This window comes from Sturnira hondurensis, unplaced genomic scaffold (assembly GCF_014824575.4).
Source record: "Sturnira hondurensis isolate 20B ecotype Veracruz unplaced genomic scaffold, ASM1482457v3 Scaffold0000022, whole genome shotgun sequence".
NCBI classification, from domain to species: Eukaryota; Metazoa; Chordata; class Mammalia; order Chiroptera; family Phyllostomidae; genus Sturnira; species Sturnira hondurensis.
Window position 1 is genome coordinate 1,654,398 of NW_028072653.1, and position 18,606 is coordinate 1,673,003.

The 18,606-nt window shown below is 49.9% G+C and overlaps 1 protein-coding gene across 2 annotated transcripts in view; it reads left to right on the plus strand.

Annotated features, from left to right (window-relative positions):
• ADRA1B (adrenoceptor alpha 1B) overlaps positions 1-18,606 on the plus strand; it is an 86,838-nt gene that overhangs the window by 28,043 nt on the left and 40,189 nt on the right. The window contains exons 2-3 of one of the 2 annotated variants that reach the window (XM_037055031.1): positions 16,112-16,174; positions 16,406-17,833. In XM_037055031.1, the coding sequence (XP_036910926.1) occupies positions 16,885-17,833 (949 nt within the window). In that variant the 5' untranslated portion in view covers positions 16,112-16,174; positions 16,406-16,884. The remainder of the gene's footprint in view (positions 1-16,111; positions 16,175-16,405; positions 17,834-18,606) is intronic. The other variant, XM_037055795.1, reaches the window with a different exon arrangement.

Sequence of the window (18,606 nt, forward strand, 5' to 3'; positions counted from 1 at the left end):
TTGAAGGGGACAGGGGCGTCATTGTCCTATACATAGTGTTTCTTGTATCTTGTGACCTCTTCAGTAAATGCCTCTATATTTCATAGAATATGGCTGGATACCTTCTGGACAGACCTCGTAAACCAATAAATTCCTTTTGTTTAAGTAGCCTGATGTGGGCTCTCCAATCAAAGAATCCTAACTGAAAACATGAATTTATGGGCCAAGAGAGAGCAAATGTTGCACCCTATAACTGGCTGAAACTGGTCCCAGATCAGTGACAAGAGCCCAACAGAAATGGGCCCCAGTGTGATGCTGTGAGACGCTCAGTGCGCATCCCAGATTCCTCGTGAGCACTGTTCTCACACACGTGACGTGCACATAATGGGACTGGGGAGTGAAATAAATTATTGGCATGCACCCCAAGACTTCCACTCTCAAACGAGTGTTGTCATCAAGGCTGTCACCTGGGGAAGGAGGCTGTGGGTTTATTTCTTTATGTCAGAAATGCTTCCAGTCCCCTGTCTGAAGGCCTGCAGATCCAGTGTGCAAAACCTCCAATTAGGACACTCTCTAGGTCAACATTTCAACAAACTTATATTGACTGTCTGTTAGGTGTAAGAGGCTGTAACAAGCACTGAGAGATGAGCAAACAGCAGTGAAAAAGCCCAGGACCTCAAAGCATTTATAATTTGGGAGGAAGAAAAGTAAGGCATGTGGCCAGTCCATCCAAGCATTATATTCCTGCTGGCTCATTAAACTAATCTTCAGATGTTAAGTGATCTTTCAGGCACACCCTCAGGCTCTGCTCCATCCCATTTTGGATCCTTCTGTGCTCTGTAGTGAATCCTGTGAGACACCTCTTTTCTAAGAACTGCTCCCTCCTTGTGGGCAGAGACACCATAGAAGTCACCCCAGCAGGAGGCGACCATTCTCCCCAGCTGAGGCTGACAATCCAGGGCTAGTCACCTACCCAAGCTGAGGCAGTAATAGAACCATTACCTAGTGGCAGCTGATTGGTCCAAATGTAAGCTCCTGATGCTCAGATTTCCCTGATCCCTTCCGTGGGAGTTTTAGAACAAGACTGGTATAAGGGAGCCAGCTTTTTCTGTGGCTGCTTACACTCTAGAAATGTGAAAAGTAGGACTTTTGTGGTCTTGTATCTCATCATGTGGGTCAGAGAAGAAAAGGTTTTCTTTCTGTTTGGGGGCTGGGGACAAAGACAAAATGCGGTGTGTGAGGCATTGGCCCAATGTCCTAAACCCATGGGTCCAGCTGCTGCTGAAGTCCAGCAGAGGTTTTGAATTGCTTATTATACTCAACTAACATAATAAATTTCTGGTTTTGCTTCCACCGAGTGGAGCTAGTTTTCTAGAACTAAGAATCCTTATAAGCACACGGTCCTGAGAGCTCTCATGTCTTTAAAAAGAAAGACTTGCTAAATACCAACATGTACTAGTGAACTAGCTATAAAATGTCATTTCAATTCTGTATCATTCAAATTCCTTAAAGTCAACCTTGAGAAAAATCCGACACCTTTCTAAAAGCTCTTTAAGGGATTTCTTGTTCATCTCGGCTGTCCTCATCACCTAGTAGATGCAGAAAGAATAAAGCAAAGCTGAAGCCATTTGAATGCCAGCGACTGGCATGCTCACTCTTGGGGCTGTCCCACACTTAGAATCCCACCCTGGTGACAGTCCCCTGTTGCATGACTGAGCCCTCTGTGTAATCAGTAGCATCATTGACAGCAGAGTCTGCGTTTTCCCCACCGTTGGATTTTCCACACAATCCTGCACAGCCTGACACAAAGCTCAGCAAACGTTCGAGCCATAAATGAAGGAGCAGATGAAGTAGGGCCTCGGTGTCGCTGTCCGTAAAGTGGGAGCCTCGAACATCTGCCTTTTGAACAGTCTGTGTGAGGGAGGAGTTACTCTCAGTCTCTCTGCCTGTGGGAGGTGAGAAGGAGGCGGGTTTCTTCCTTCTGTGCCACCCACAGGTGTCTGCGCCCCTCCCGATGAGTCATCTGGGAGCCAGACACCATCCGTCTGGGACAGAACCTGTCAGGTACTAGCTCAGGAACAGCAGGGCCATAAATCCATGCTGCATCCCCTGTGGTTACCTAGGGAACACTGGGGCACAGCCAGCAAGGGGGTACTGCAGCCAGAGAGGGCTCTGGCCAGTGTCCAGGCCTCCAGGTGACAGCCCAGCAGGGAGGGGGCTTCCCATTGCCTAGTTTGGAACCCATGCCCTGTACCCTGCAGAGAGCAAGGTGGCTCCCAGCCAAGAGGACCTGGAAAGCACCACGGTCCCCCTACTGAACATTCAAAGAGGCAAAAGGGGTCCATTAGCAAAATGAGTGTGACAGGAATCGGGGCAGCTGGAGTCAGGCCCTGCGTTTCACTCCTTCACCTTCACACAAAGCGTCATAGCAGGTCCCCCCCCTCGGAGACTGAATGAAACAGTGTATTAAACTGCTTGGCAGCAGCCCTGACCACAGCAAACAATGAATAAAGCAGCTGTACATTTAACTGTTGTTACTGGTATTGGTGGGACTCATGGTACGTTACCCTCACTGAAATCTCCCAAGTAGTATCCCACTTTACAGATGAGGAGGCCGGGCTCAGGGGGACCAAGTGGCTTGCTCAAAGGCCTTCTATACTAAGACCTGGATCCACTGGTGACGGGCCCTGGGTACCCTGAAGCGCGGGAGCTATGCTCGTGGGAATAAGCCCTGTGTGAGCGTGTGGGGAGGATGGACAACACCCTGCGGCTCTGTGCAGCTCCGTTCCTGTACAGGTGCCCTCACTGTGGTCGCACAGTGGCTGGAGAGACCTTGCTCCAGGTTCTACTTCCCTCATCTTCAAATCTCACGGCAAAGGGGTCCCTGGGCTCCTCTGGCTGTCTTTGGGTTAGGGACCCCCTTGAAACACAGGGGAGTCTTAGCCTGGGTCCGTGAGACGGGGGACTGAGGGGACAGCTGTGGGTACCGGGAGAGGGGGCCTAACAGGGTGCACATGTGTGTGTGTGTGCACTTGTGTGTGTGTGTGTGCGTGCACTCGTGTGTGTGTGTGTGTGTGTGTGTGTGTAAAGTCTAGAAAACATTTGCCAAAATGTTTACAGTGATGTCCTCTTGGGATAATAGAAAAAAGGGCAATTTCCTTTTTGTTTTCTATACTTTTTTGTAGTTTTANAGCCTGGGTCCGTGAGACGGGGGACTGAGGGGACAGCTGTGGGTACCGGGAGAGGGGGCCTAACAGGGTGCACATGTGTGTGTGTGTGCGTGCACTTGTGTGTGTGTGTGTGTGTGTAAAGTCTAGAAAACATTTGCCAAAATGTTTACAGTGATGTCCTCTTGGGATAATAGAAAAAAGGGCAATTTCCTTTTTGTTTTCTATACTTTTTTGTAGTTTTACCAAAAGCACAATTTACTTTGGTAATTATTTTTAAAACCAATTTTCCATTTGCTTAGTGATTAAATAAAGTAAATAACATATAGTTATATGAAGCGTATTTATTTTTGAAAGTATGGAGCTGGACATTAGGGGCTTCGGTCCTGGTTCTGGCTCTGGGTGACCACAGTCACCTCACTTGTCTGGCCTCAGTTTCCATCTGTGAGGCGAGGGAAAGGCCACACCGCTTCTGCAGTCCCTTCCAGCTCTGACTCTGAATGTGTCCCTACTGTGCACACACAGCAGGCGAGGGAGTGTGGATCTGCTGGGTCCTAGGGGACCCACTTGAATGCAAAGAGAGTAATGGTGTTCAAATAGAAACCGGTTCTGAATGCAAGTGGTAGTCTTATGAAGTCCAGAAAGTTTCTTCACAAGTTGGATATGCTCCCCAGAACCGCAAAGAGAACCCCCCTCCTCTGTGGAGACCAGCTCACCTACTCCGGCCCTGAAAAATCTCTTCGTCCATTAGCAGGAAGAAGAATTAGTATGGCTGAGTGGGCCTTCTGGGTGTCAGGCCCAATGTAAAGTGCGCTATACACAGAATCTAATTTAAACTCATGGCATTTGTGGCTGCCATCATTTGTTTGGCAAGCAGCATCGTCTCTAAAAGTATTACTTAACTGCCGTTAAATATGAGTACATGGCACCTCCATAAATACCGTGAGAGGAAACATCACTTTTTATTCATCTTTGCATGTCTCTCGGGCGCTAGCACTGGGCTCAGTAGACTTGCTGATCATCAGATTCCTCCCCCGTTGTCAGCGCTGCTGGGGCTCCGTAGAGGGTGATTCCTAACATCAAAGGTTTCGCCAGCTCGTTGGAGCACACACACCTTCGGCTAAGAAAGTGATGAGCTGAGTTCAAATTAAAGGGGAGGAGGAGGGGCAACAAATTAGGTTATGATCCACTGTTGGCAGGAAGCCATTCCTTTGAAGAGTTGTCCTAACACCAGGCCTTCAAGAAATAGGACATTGGACTGGAGTGACGTTGACCAAGAACGGGAGGTTAGACAAGGTCGGGATTCAGCGGTGGCTGGAGGCAGCGGAAGAGCACTGGGACCTTGGGCCAAGGTCAGAGTTGAAAGGAATGGAGGCTTCCATAGAGGAGAATGGATCCCCAACACAAAGGTTGCTGCAGTAATAGGAAGGTTAAAGAAATGATAGCGAAAAGAGACAAAGAGACAAACAGAAAATTCAAGAAAACAAACCTCCTCCGGCACAATTTTGCCCACAGGAAGCTGTGGTTTCAGGGATAGATGGGCAGTTGGGATCAAAGAGACCAAAAAGAAGACCGGGAAAAAAAATCTCAAAAAAGAAAGCTCATTGAAAAACAAAAGTTTCCCAGATTTTGCTTTATTTCGATTTTCAGTTAAGATTGCAATCAACCTGCCCTTTTCATTCACTCTTTCACTCATTCACTCATTCATTTACTTACTATCTAATAAATATTTATTGAGCACCTACGATTTATCTATCACATACTGTGCTAGGCCCTTTCATGAGCAAAAAGAAACCCCCTGCTCTCATTGAGCCTGAAGCCCAGGGAGGGACGAAGATACTGATCCAATAAGCACACGGAGGCTCTGGAACCCCAAACCAGGCTGAACACTGTGAGGGAGGGGGGTGCAGTTTTCTGAGAGCAGAGAAGGCACCTCACCTAAACCGAGGTGGGGAGGAGCAAGACAGACTTTCCCTGAGGAAGTGACCCTGATCTGAGCTGTGAAGAACAGGATGGTCCCTGGCAAGGAACAAGGAAGAGCAAGTGGAGGCCAAAGTCATTTCCAATGGGTCCAGCCGAGGCAAGACTAACAGGACGGGTCAGCAGAAAACCTGGGTTTGAGACCTGGACCCTACAAGACCCCTCTCTGTGAGACATCAGCCCAGTCATTTGTGCTTTCTGGGCCTCCATTTGATGATCTGCAAAATGGGGGGGATGGGCTAAAATAACGTTTCTCAAAATGCAGTCTGCCATCCTTCTGCCGTGGAATCATTTGGGTGACTTGTGAAAAATACGAATCCCTGGACCTCACTCCAGACCTGCTATGGCTGGGACCCAGGAATCTGAATTGAAAGGCCCCCCTAGGTGGCTCATTCCCAGGGAGATGTGGGCGTCTCTGGCTGTGTGGGCAAACCTCGGTCTGCTCCGTGGCTGCATGTCTCTTCCTTCTCCATTCCTTGGCTCCCAAGAGAGCAGCACCAGGAAGTCATAAAGTGGGTCGTCCCCTGGATGGAGCAAAGGGACGTTCTGAAGTTTTCAGGTGACAACAAAGGACTGAACTCTCACACCTAGAGCTGCTTCAGGGACAAGTTCCCCAACGTGGCTTGAGAAAAAAACAGCTCCAGACTGAATACTTTTTTCCTTCTGACTTCTCCACTCGGCCCCTGGAGTCTGATTGAAAATATACGTATATCCACTGCAGTCTGTTCTCTGCCCCTGTTGCTCCTTCTCTTCTTCCCTTTCGTGTGGATCTGGGCCTCTCTGTGATATTGGGGCCAGGTGGAGGTTCTCGTGTGCCCCCTTTCCTTCCCTGTATTTCTAGGGCATGAATGGTCAGACTCTGCGGTGGCAGTTTGTAGTCTGTGAACCTCTTCAGTCTGATTCATGAGGAAAAGTCCCTGTTGACACTGATTGTACAGTGACTGAGAATTATGGGCTGACAGCGCTCCGCCTGTCTGCTGGGCTAAGCTGTTCCCCTTTCTCTCCTCGCAGAGAGCTCACAGGGCCCACTGCCCACCACACCCCATACCCCAAGCCCACCATCACCCACACTGGCTTTGTCTCTAATCCTGCCAGGAGTTCTCTGCGGAAGGAAATATTTCCAGCAAGCCTGAGCGTTCTGGGTGTGGTAGAGGCAATCTCAGAAATTGCATCTCAAAGACCAGATATATTACCTCTGCCTACCTAGGATTCTTGTATTAAAATGAGATAATGGCCCTGGCTGGTGTAGCTCAGTGGATTGAGCGCGGGCCTGCGAACCAGAGGATCGCGGTTCGATTCCCAGTCAGGGCACATGCCTGGGTTGCAGACTGGTTCCCTGCAGGCCAACCCCCAGCAGGGGACGCACGAAAGGCAACCATACATTGATGTTTCTCTCCCTCTCCTTCCCATCTAAAGATAGATAAATAAATAAATAAAATCTTTTTAAAAAATAAATAAATAAAATAAAATGAGATAATGTATGTAAAGCCCATAATGCAAGCCAAGCCCATGGAAAGTTCTCAACAAATGTTAGCTGTTGTTATTTGTATCATTGTAATTTTTCCAGCCACTGGGCTCTTTTTAGGACTATTTGTATTAGGGGGAAAAAGGAATCTATTACATCAATTGGCAAGTAAGAGGTTAGACGATTCACTGAGAAGCCAGCTAAGAAAATCTGTACCTTAATACTCCAGACTCTGAGACATCTGTTGTATGTTTTTATGAGTACACAAAATACCAACAATGACATATTTACTGAGAGCTTCCTGGGTGCCAAAGTCTTGTTGAATCCTGACAATAACTCAATGGGGTAAATATTATTAAAATACCCATTTTACAGATAAACAAACAGATGGAAGTTTAAATAAATGAATTAACCTGCCCAAGGTCACAAAGCTAGGAAGTGCCATAAACTAAAATTTGGTCTGAAGTTTTAATGAGCTACTTCCTTTGGTCTGACTGGCATCTCTCAGGCTGTCTTTGGAGTCTAGGTTCTCTCTCTCTCTCTTTCTCTCTCTCTCACAACAGTTGGTTATCATCACGGGATCAATAACCTTTGTACTCCTTAAAGACAATTATCAGATCAGGTCTTCCACTCTTCTTCTTGGAAGACTAGAGATCCCAGCCTGACACATGACCTTGAGCTCACTTGAGTTTCCTTGCAGGAGCTAGGAGGGGAGCTAGAATCCTTGGACCCCACCCCAGAGAAGGGCCCTCGTTTGCACTGGGCAGTGATACATGGCCCAGGGCAACTTCCGCCTCCCTGAATCCACCCACATCCTAGGCTTGCTGAGGTTCGCCCAGATATTCCTGTAGTTTTGTTTGGCCATGAGGCCAGCCTATAGCCAAATTTGGGTAATCTGAGAGATGAAAAGTATTGATTTTGAGTCAAAGCACCTCTGCCCTAATCCCATCTCTCCGTAGTGTTGGGCATGTTAATTAATCTTATCCTCAGTTGCCTCACCTGCAACTGGAGCCAACAATGTCTTCCACAGACGTGTGGTTGGGAAGACTAAATGGAATGTTGCCTGTGAATTAGCTTAGCACAATGCCCGATGCATCACAGCACTCAATCAGTCGTATTTAATTAAAGTGGGACCATGGGAAGAGGGCGGTGCCTACCTCTCAATGGATAGCTCTCCAAAAGGCAGGGGAGATATTTGGAGGCCCCTCTAGGAACTTGTGATTCGTAGCATGCAGCTAACTGCCATTATACAAGATTGTTCCTGTGTAGAAGTTTCCACAAAATCTCCCTCAAACTCCACCCCCCAAGGACAGTCTCACACGAGGCAGAAAAACCAAGGCTCCTCCTCCTTCCCCTTCATCTTTCCAGGACTCCAAAGGCAGCCTTCCAAATCTGCCGGTTTGGCATCCAGTAAACAGCTGAGAAATGCTGGGCATTTCCTGTCCCAGCATTCCTCATACATGAAGGAGATGGGCAAAGAAAACTGCCTTTCTCACACTCTTCCCTCCTCTTCCATCCCCATGGAGGCCCCAGAGTGAGGTACACACCATTTCCCAAGCATGTCCCGCCCCATCCAGGGTCCCACCCTTTCGTCTCTGCCAGAGAATAGATGAGAAGGCAGAAGTCACCCACTGACTCCACTTCCTTGCCTTACTCCCCGGGGGCCTAGTATGTCCTCTCCAAAGCTGGGCTCTAACATTTAATCCAGATACAATTTTTAGAAGCCCCTAAGGAAAAAGGTTTCCACCACTTCCTGCAGACCTTTCTGAACTTGGGCGCCGCCACAAGTGAAAATCCCCCCAAAGGGTTGGATGGTTTGGTTCAGAGGGCCACGGGAGAGGAAGAAGAAGAAGGGTGGAGAAATCTGAGACCTACATCACATATTTGATTTGTTTCCTTATTTAACTCGTATCTCTGTTCGGTGTCAGACACAATTCTCCGTGCATCCTCAGATGCGCATTCCCAGTATTTATCTTAGACCAAAAACTCCAGGAGGACAGGAAGGCTGGCGTCCATTCCATTCACTTTATTCAGTTCGGGTTCTGTTCCATGATGGATGGGGAAAGGCTGGATTGGTTCTGTTGCCCAGGACTGAAAGAGGTCACACTGAGATACAGTTAGCAGCAGGAGAGAGACCCAGCAAACAAAAATAAGCGATAGTAGGGTGAGTATCAATTAATCAAGGGGCCCTGCGGGGAACTTGGCACTGAGGAAGAGCCCTGTAAGGAATTCAGGAAAAATGTGGAGTAAGGCAATGTGCCCACAGCTTGCAGGAGCTTCTCAATGAGACCTAGGATCTAAAAAGTTAAAGAACCAAGGAATAGCCCTTTCCCTTATGAAATGTAGAGTGGGAAGGACCAGATTAATGCACGTAAAATCACAGAGGACATTGATCTAATAATAGGAGTTGTTTGAGTTTGCATTTTCTTAAGAGCCAGGTCCCAGCCTATGCATTACAGACTCCTCTAATTATCAAAACCACCTACTATGTGCATTATCTCAAGAAATGGAAAGCATTATCCCCAGGTCTCACATGAAAAAAAATGGAGTCTGACTGTGTTTATATAGCTTGTCCAAGGTCATACACCTGGTCAACTAAAGCTGGGATTCAAACTCAGAACCTACTCCAGACTGCAGAAACAGGTGAGCACAAAAAAGAGTCATGTGGCAGAACCAAATCCCAGGCTGCTGATCCTGGCTGTATCTGCAAGCCCCTCCCCCTTTCTGGGCCTTTGTGCCCTCCCATGTGAAATAAGAGGGATGGGCCAGACCAAAGGTCAACAAACAATTTCTACAAAGGGTTAGAGGGCAAATATTTAAGACTTCGCAAGCACAGGGTCTCTGGTGCAGCTGCTCAACTCTGTTATTGCAGCATGAAAGCACCCACAGACAGTGTGTAAGGGAATGGCTGTGTTCCAATAAAACTTTATTCACCAAAAAAAAGGCACAAGGTGAGATTTGCTGCAAGAGTTGTAGTTTGCTGAGCCCTGGGCTAGGCAATCTCTAGGGTCCTTCTAATTCTGAGATTCCTCAAGTCCACAATTCTAACTATTGCAGTGCAGCCTTGAAAAGTCAGCCATAAGGAGCCCATTGCCACAAGTTTTGTTTTGTTATGTCTCACTTTAACCTTTAATGGTCTCAGCACTGTGATTAGAAAGTACATTCTGGCAGGGCAACACAAAGGCAGCTCGGGAGAGTTTTGGTGCCAGTAAAATCATCGGCAGCCTGCCTTCGGTGTTAGGTATGGAGAGTGACATTGGCCTTGTGGAGACATGGTGCAGTCACTATCGCACACCCAGCTCCAAACCAGGTCACGACCTGAAGACCTTTCCCCAGTCAATTTGGGGGTCACCATGGATTCCTGGACAAAGTGATGGGCAAAACCCATGGCCACAAAGGGACAGCTAGAGTCATATAAGAAAATGCTACACTCTCCTCCTGGCCCTCGTCTCTGCAACACCTTGGGCTGATGTGGGCAACCTGTTTATCTCGTCCCACCCTCCAAGGGAGAGCAGACCCATTCTCCAGTTCCAGAGTTAGCAGGTTTAGCACACTCCCCACTCCCGTGTCTTGTGCCTTTGCACCCCAGCCCCCAGGTCAGTGCTGTCCCCGAGCTCGGAATGTGAATGCAGCCCTGCTGACGTGGCAGTCCATCTTTACCAGCCCACTGCCGAGGGCCGTGCCTGAGCTCCCTACCTTGCCTGGAAAGGCTGTGCAGCAAGAATTTCTGAGTTGGGGGAATCAGTGTTCAACAAAGATTGACAAAATGTGATTACCAGAGAGAAAAGCAGGCTTGCCCCGAGGGGGCTGAAATCCCTCACTCCCAGAAGCCTCTGGCCTGCTGCCTTTGGAGGCAGTGGAAATGGCTCTGCTGAAGCCAGTGTCCCCTGCCCAGGAGAAAGCATACCTCTCCTCCTCCCTTCAAGTCCCCGGAGACCCCAGTGTAGCCCATGAAACAGATGCCTCCCACCTCCAATTCTTTTTTTCATCTTTAGCCTCATTCACTGGATGCTTTGTATTCCAGCTGCACCAGCTGCTAACCCAGCGGCCTTGGGCAGCCATTCTGAGACTTGGTTTCTTCGTTTGTAAATGTCAGTAGTAATAGCATCCATCTCATAATGTTACTATCAGGATCAAACCTGATAATGTCCATAAGGCATTTTGGGCACCCAGCCAACACTCAATAACTCTTAGCCAATATTATTCCCACTACTATGCGCTAGGCGCTTTACACACATTCTTGCATCTAACCCTCACCTCAGCCCTCTGAGGCAGAGACTGTTACAGTCTTCATTTCACAGATGAGGAAACTGGGGCTCAGGCTGCTTAGACAGATGACTCGCCCAAGGACACACAGTGAATAAATTAGTGGAACTGCAACATAAATCCAGGCCTGTTGGATGCCAGAGTTCAGGCTCTTAATCACTTTACTCTCCTCCCCAAGGTCATTTAGCAGCTATTAAATGAGGGAAGCGGGATTGGCCTCCAAGTCAGCTCTCAGATTCTCCGCAGACCAGTGCTGGCCAAGGAAGGCCGCCTGAGGACCTCCCCTGCAGGACCTTCTGGCCAGGACAGCTCTGCCTGCCGTCCCCTCCCTGGCCTCTGCCTCACTCGGGAACCTGATCACATCCTGTCTTCTGCTGTAATTTCCTTCAAGGCAAACGCTGAACCTTCTGCTGTCTTCCTTCCTTCCTTCATTCCTTCCTTAATTCCTTCTCTCATTCATTTATTCATTCACTCATTCCTTCCTTGTTTTTTTAAAATCAGTCTGGTGCAGAGAGAAGGATGCAAGCTTTGGAGCCAGACGACAATGCTCTGAATATCAGTGCTGCTTACTCACTCAATAGGCTTGGTCATGTCACAGAACCTCTCTGGGCCTCAGTTTCCTCATTTTGTGAAACGGGGATGCTTCCTACCTTGCTTTGTTGTGAAGATGTGTGTAAATGCACACAGAGTACCCAGCGCAGTGCCTGGCACATAGTAGGTACTCTCTGAAGAGTGCTCTACCATCCTACTCCTTACCCCTGGCACCTAGATCAGTGCAAGATTATTTGTTTGATTTAGTTAATCTTTGACTCACCCACAGCACCTAGCACGGTGCCTCACGTGGAGCAGATGCTCCTGTATATGGCCGCTCCAATGGAAAACTGGAGAGAGCTGGAGAGGGAGAACCACACAAAACTGCATGGCCACACGTGAGAGCTCTCCTCCCAGAGACCCTCAAAGCAGATTTCTGAATCTCCCATTGCCTTGGTCTCCCCAGTGGTCAAACTCAGTGGCAGCTTCTCCTAGACGGCTCACAGAAATGGGAGCCTGCAACATCAGAGGTTGGTAATGTAATCACGGATAATGAAAAGGTTCTTCTCCAAGCCTCGAGTGAGTCAGAGCTCTGTGCTTGGCTCTGGCCCTGGGAGTACCAAGAAAATGAAATATCATCTGTATCCTCATGACACCTAAACAAATGGTCAATTCCGTGGGTCAGACATCAGCTCGGGGGGTTAAGAGGCATCTCCAGCGATGGGAGGGGGGAGCAGTAAGGAAAGGACCATTAGCAAAGGTTGCTTCAGTGGGGTCCTGGTACATGGCTGCTGCTGAGGCTAATAACACCTGTCTGCCCTATGCCGGGATGTTTGTCGGGTCTTGATGAAAGGCACCGGTAAATGACAACACGTCTGAAATCAACGAGGATTTCCAACCTCTCGAAACGGTTCAACAACCTCTCCCACATCCTGACACCCGAATCAAGCACAAGTTCTCATCTAGGTAACACACTGTTCTCTTTCAAAACAAGTATAAACCAACCCTGAAATCTCAGATCTGCTCTTTTTCTTTCCCTGGCCTTTTGCCACCATAGAAAAATGTCTGATAGGCCGAGTTTTCGCACTGCAGCTGGTGACCGCGATTATGTAGACACAGCCTCCGTAAATTCAATGGTGTGTTGCCGGCTGTTCAATAGCTGGTGAGATTAGTGCCCAGGGAAGTGGGAAATGGGCCACCGCCATCGATATGTGGGCTTGGAACTTGCTCTTCATTCTGTCCCACCCTTTCTCTCCCACATCCCTGCTTTTGTGCTAATCGCCAGCTTCTGCCAACTTCCTGGCATTCTCTTCCTCCCCTCACTCCCCCGGGGAATCGACTAGTTCAAGAGAAGCACCATCCTCCTAGATTGAAGAGACACAAGAGGGGTGGGAACTGAGTGTGTGACTCTCTGCTCTACCATCATTGTGGAGGAAGAGGAGAAAAAAGGGCAGCAAGGTGCCTTCAGGGCTCACTCGACCCACCAGGGGAAGCTGATTACCCGGGGCTAAAAGGCCTCAAAACACCATCTGGCCTAGCTCCTATCTCCAGACAGATTAGTACTAGAACCACTGGAACCACCAGGAACAGACCAATGTCCCCTCTTCATAAAGACTTCATATTAGTACTGGAACCACCAGGAACAGACCAATGTCCCCTCTTCATAAAGACCCTTGGCAGATGGCCATCCGAGTCTCACCCTCCGGCCTTGCCCCCTCCCTCTGGGGCAGAGGACAGAGCCCCGCCCTGGGGGCCAGGGAGAGGGTGTTCGATGGCCAGCTCTGCACCTGCTGCTCCCCAATCCCCGCTGCTGGGGACCCCCTCCCAAGTTCGAAAGTGGCAGGAGAGGATTCTAGTAGCTCTTGAACAGTGAAATCACTATAAATCTGTGGACCTCTTATTTTAAAATCTTCAAAGCCAACTTAAGCCAGTTTAATTAAAATAGGGGAAAATATCTGTTTTCAGGGCTGCCTCCACCACAGATGTCTTCATCTCAGGGAACCCCTTGAAACTGTGTGTTTTGTGCACTTGGGAGTCTGTGCATTTGGGTGCGAAAAGGCTAAAACTGTATGTGTGTGATAACCACCTACCCTCCCCCAAAAATATATACGAAAAGTAAGGAGGAATTCAGGGCCTTCCTCTGTGTTGAGGAGCTGAAATGGAAATTGCCCCGAGTGGGTCCCCTGGTCCTGCAGATCCGGTGTGGAGACTGCCAAGGGGAGAGGGGGGCCCTAGGCCCAGTCTGTGGACAGGAAATGGAGAAGCGTGGGGGTGTGCTTTAGGGTGTCCAGCTGTCACAGCCCATTGCTCTGCCACGTGTCCAATGGTCACTCAAACTCAGGATGTACAGACTTTCTCCGAATCATGGTTTCCTCGCCTGTCAGTGAAGACAGGTTATGCTTCTCTCAACGGGATGTTGGGAGGAATAATGGAAAATGAGCAAAGACTTGGCTATCAATAAATGTGGGCTCCCTCCCAGCCCTCAGAGCTTGGGGCCCCAAAATTTACTGCGTGGAAGTCTGCTCCTTCTCTAACCATCAGTCCACTCTCTGTCTCAAATTTATATTAGTACAGTCGCTATGGAAAACATAGGAGTTCCTCAAAAAATTAAAAATAGAATTACCATATGATCCATCAACCCCACTCCTGGGTATATATCCAAAGTGAATGAAAGTAGGATCTCAAAGAGATAGCTGTACTTCATGTTCGTTGCATCATTATTCACAATATCCAAGATATGGAAATAACCTACATGTTCATCAATGGATGGATGGATAAAGAAGATGTGTATACAATGGAATTCTATGCAGCAGAAAGAAAGAAGGAGCTCCTACTCTTTGCAACAGCATGGATGGAACTGGAAAGCATTATGCTGAGTGAAATGAGCCAGGTGGTGAAAGACAAATACCATACGATCTCACCTTTAACAGGAAGCTAGCAACAAAACAAATAAGCAAGCAAAATATAACCAAAGACACTGAAATACACAACAGGCTGACAGGGACCAGAGGGGAGAGGGGAGAGAACCACAGGGGAAAAGGGGAAGGACTCACATGAACAAGTATAAAGGACACATGGATAATAACTAAGGTGGGGGTGGAAATGGGAGGGAGGTGGGGAGCACTGGGGGGGGGCTGGGAATATAAGACAGAACACTGTACTTGAACAATAATTAAATTTTAAAAATACTTAAAAAAAAGAAGATGTGTATATATACAATGATGGGAGGGGGAGCTGAATATTATTCAGCCATGAGAAAGAAGGAAATCCTGCCACTGAGAGCATTATGCTAAGTGAAATAAGATAGACAAAAAAAAAGACAAATGCTGTGTGGTGTCACCCATAGGTGAAATATGAAAAGCTGGACTCAGAACGCTGAGGGGCGGTTACCAGGGAGTCGGGGAGGGGACTAGGGAAGTGCTGGTCAAGAGGCAGAAACTTCCCGTTCTGAGATGAGGTCCAGGGATCTGGTGTCCAGCGTGGTGGCTGCAGTTCACACACTGTGCTATATATTTGAAAGTTGCTAAGAGAGTACATCTTAAAAGTTCTCACCCCAGAAAAGGCATGGTAATTATGTGACGTGATGAAGGTGTTAGCTAACAATATGATGGCAACCATTTTGCAGTTGAGGAGTATATCACATCAACCTGTTACATGTGAACAATGTTATATGTCAATTGTGGACGTCTCCCACCCACAATGATGTCTCAATAAACTTGAGGGGGAAAAAAGCCACTGCTTACCCCACTTCCAGGGGGAAGGGTGTGACACAGCAGCCAAGTGTTCCACTTGGGACAGACCCACAGTTGGGTTCAGTCCCCAGTTTCTCTCCCTGTGGCTGTGTGGACGTGGGCCAAGAGTTAAACTTTGCTGGGTGTTGGTGTCCCATCCACAAAACTGAGAGGTCACTGAGGAGGTTCCTCCTTTCACAGGGCCATGAGGAAACGCACAGAGTGCTTAGCACTCCGTCTATGACCAAGTACCCAAGTGTCGTTCGGTAGCATCCGGCTCTCCCGGGGCATCTCTTGGCCCACACCTTTTTTCCCAAGTACCATTTGCCCACCTTTGGGAGTGTGTACCTAGAGCTGAAAGTCCAGTGTGGCCAACGGACAGGAGGAGAGGGGATCCAGGCATAATCCAGATTCCCCAAGCCCCCCCACCCCACCCCACCCCATGCCCAGTGATCTCTTACCCCCTCCCACCGCCAAGCCTTTCCCCTGATAGGCCACTAGCTGGTTCCTCATTTCTTTCAGGTCTTGGCTCAAATACCATTTCAGTGATGCCCTGAGCACCCATCCAAAAGTTCAAATGCCACCCCCCCCCCCACAATTTCCCCCTCCTAGCTTTATTTTCTGTTATACCTGTTGGCATACCACACGCCTCACGGTGTGCTTACTTTTTAATGAGTGTCTTCTCCCATTAGCATGTAAGCTCCTGGGGGCAGGGGGCAGGGGGCAGGGGTCTTTGTCTGCTTGGTCCGGTTGCTATGCCCACAGCACCTAGAACAGATCCCTGGGCAGAGCAGGGGTTCTCGGTTAACAACCTGTTGAATGAATGAGTGAGTATCTGAGTGAATACGTGAGTGAGTGAGTGAGTGAGTAAATGAATGAATAGAAGAGAGGCCTTATTTTTATTTTCATGGGGAGGTAAAGGATAGGGGCTGGTCCCTCATGTGACTCAAGTCCCCCCCACCTGCCTAATCTTGGAATTCTTCCTCTTTCAGGTGCCGCACAAGTTGCACGTCCCCCTAAATCTGGGGCTTGACTCCAGACGCTCCCCATTACAGGTAAGCATCCCCGCCCCACTTTTTAAAATGAAGAGTGAATAGGAGGGGGAAGAATCCCAGGGGGCCACCTGGGGTGGGGCGCACGGGGATCCCCACGCTCCAGTCGCTTTCCCTCACTCTCCCTCACACACGGGCGCGCGCGCACAAGCGCGCACACAAGACTGGCCCTGGGGCGGCGGGGGCGCCGCGGCGGGGTGCGGGCGCCTTCGCTGGACCCGCATTGCCCCCTAGTGCCGCGCGGAGTCAGGGCGCCGGGCTCCCCCGCCTGATGTCACCGGCGTGCAGTCAGCCCAGCGGAGGCTCATTGAAAGCAGACCCTCCTCGGCGCTGGCTGGGCGGAGGCGCCGCTGTCCGCAGACCCGCCGCGGGCCCGGCCGGGCCGAGCCGAGCGGGCGCCCCCCGCCCGCGCCCCTCCTCCCGCGCTCCCTCGCGAGCCCGGCCGGCGCGCCTGACGTGGACCATTAACTTGGAGCTGCCGCCTGGTCCCCTCTCTCCTCCTCCTCCTCCCTCTGACAGGCAAGCGAGCGGCGGTGCAGGAGGAGGCGCGGGCGCTGCCGGCCGGGCTGCTTGGGGAGATGACTCCTCGCCGGGAGGGTGCCTCTGGGAAGAAGACCACCACAGGGGAGGCAAAGTTTCGGGGCAGCTGAGGAGCCTTCCCCGCAGCCCTTCCAGCCCTATCAGCCCCGTGGCGATGGAGGGCGGACTCTAAAATGAATCCCGACCTGGACACCGGCCACAACACATCAGCACCTGCCCACTGGGGAGAGTTGAAAAATGCCAACTTCACTGGCCCCAACCAGACCTCGAACAACTCCAGACTGCCCCAGCTGGACGTCACCAGGGCCATCTCCGTGGGCCTGGTGCTGGGCGCCTTCATCCTCTTTGCCATCGTGGGCAACATCTTAGTCATCTTGTCTGTGGCCTGCAACCGTCACCTGCGGACACCCACCAACTACTTCATCGTCAACCTGGCCATCGCCGACCTGCTGCTAAGCTTCACCGTGCTGCCCTTCTCAGCCGCCCTGGAGGTGCTGGGCTACTGGGTGCTGGGCCGCATCTTCTGTGACATCTGGGCCGCCGTGGACGTCCTGTGCTGCACCGCCTCCATCCTGAGCCTGTGCGCCATCTCCATCGATCGCTACATCGGGGTGCGCTACTCTCTGCAGTACCCGACGCTGGTCACCCGGAGGAAGGCCATCTTGGCGCTCCTTGGCGTCTGGGTCTTGTCCACAGTCATCTCCATCGGGCCTCTCCTTGGGTGGAAGGAACCAGCACCCAACGATGACAAGGAATGCGGGGTCACCGAAGAGCCCTTCTATGCCCTCTTCTCCTCCCTGGGCTCCTTCTACATCCCTCTGGCAGTCATCCTGGTCATGTACTGCCGCGTCTACGTCGTGGCCAAGAGGACCACCAAGAACCTGGAGGCCGGAGTCATGAAGGAGATGTCCAATTCCAAGGAGCTGACCCTGAGGATCCACTCCAAGAACTTTCACGAGGACGCCCTCAGCAGTACCAGGGCCAAAGGCCACAACCCCAGGAGTTCCATAGCTGTCAAACTTTTTAAGTTCTCCAGGGAAAAGAAGGCAGCCAAGACCTTGGGCATAGTGGTCGGGATGTTCATCCTGTGTTGGCTACCCTTCTTCATCGCCCTGCCACTTGGTAAGTTGGGGCCCTGGGCACTGTCCCATCTCGGCCTTACTGATGAGCTTACTGTAAAGTTTTTGTGTGTGTGTGTGTTTTGTGTTTTTATGCAGTCTCTGTGTGTGTATGTGTGTGTGTGTTTGGAGCCTGGAGAATATTGTTTGTTGTACAAAGGCTTTGCAGATTGGGTATCCGGCTAAGACCCAACTCAGGTGTTAGTGGAACACGCTGAGGGACGAGTCACTTGAAATAGAACCACAGGAGGAAAGTCTGGTATGTGGAATGACTCATTTAGCAGCCTCGGTTTAATAATTAAAAAGGCCACTGGACTTGAACATCACACCAGCCTTATTTCAGTAGTAATCATGTGTTGGCTAAGGCAGCGTCACGAATGCAGCATACAAAGTAGTTTGTAGTTACCGCAGACGCGGCGTTTGGAAAGGAGGGAAGCAGCTTGTACACAGAGAGGCAGCTTTCATTCAGCATTTCCAGGGCTCTTGCAGAGAGCCCCACGCTGCTCAAGAGCTTTGCAGAGGCTGCGTTCCCCTTCCTCCCTTCACGGCTTGCCATCACCTCAGTGCACTCCTTTCATTATGCATTAATAAGAGCATTTTACAGCCCCGCAGCCCCACAGCCCCAATGTGCCGCGCTGGTAACTTATCTAAAGCCTGAGATTCGAAAGAGCAGGAAGATGACCTGAGGATCACACACTCTCACACCCAAAATCCGGTGATTTGGGGGAAAATCACCAGAATTAAATTATAGCTGTCCTTCACCTCCAGCTGCCAGAC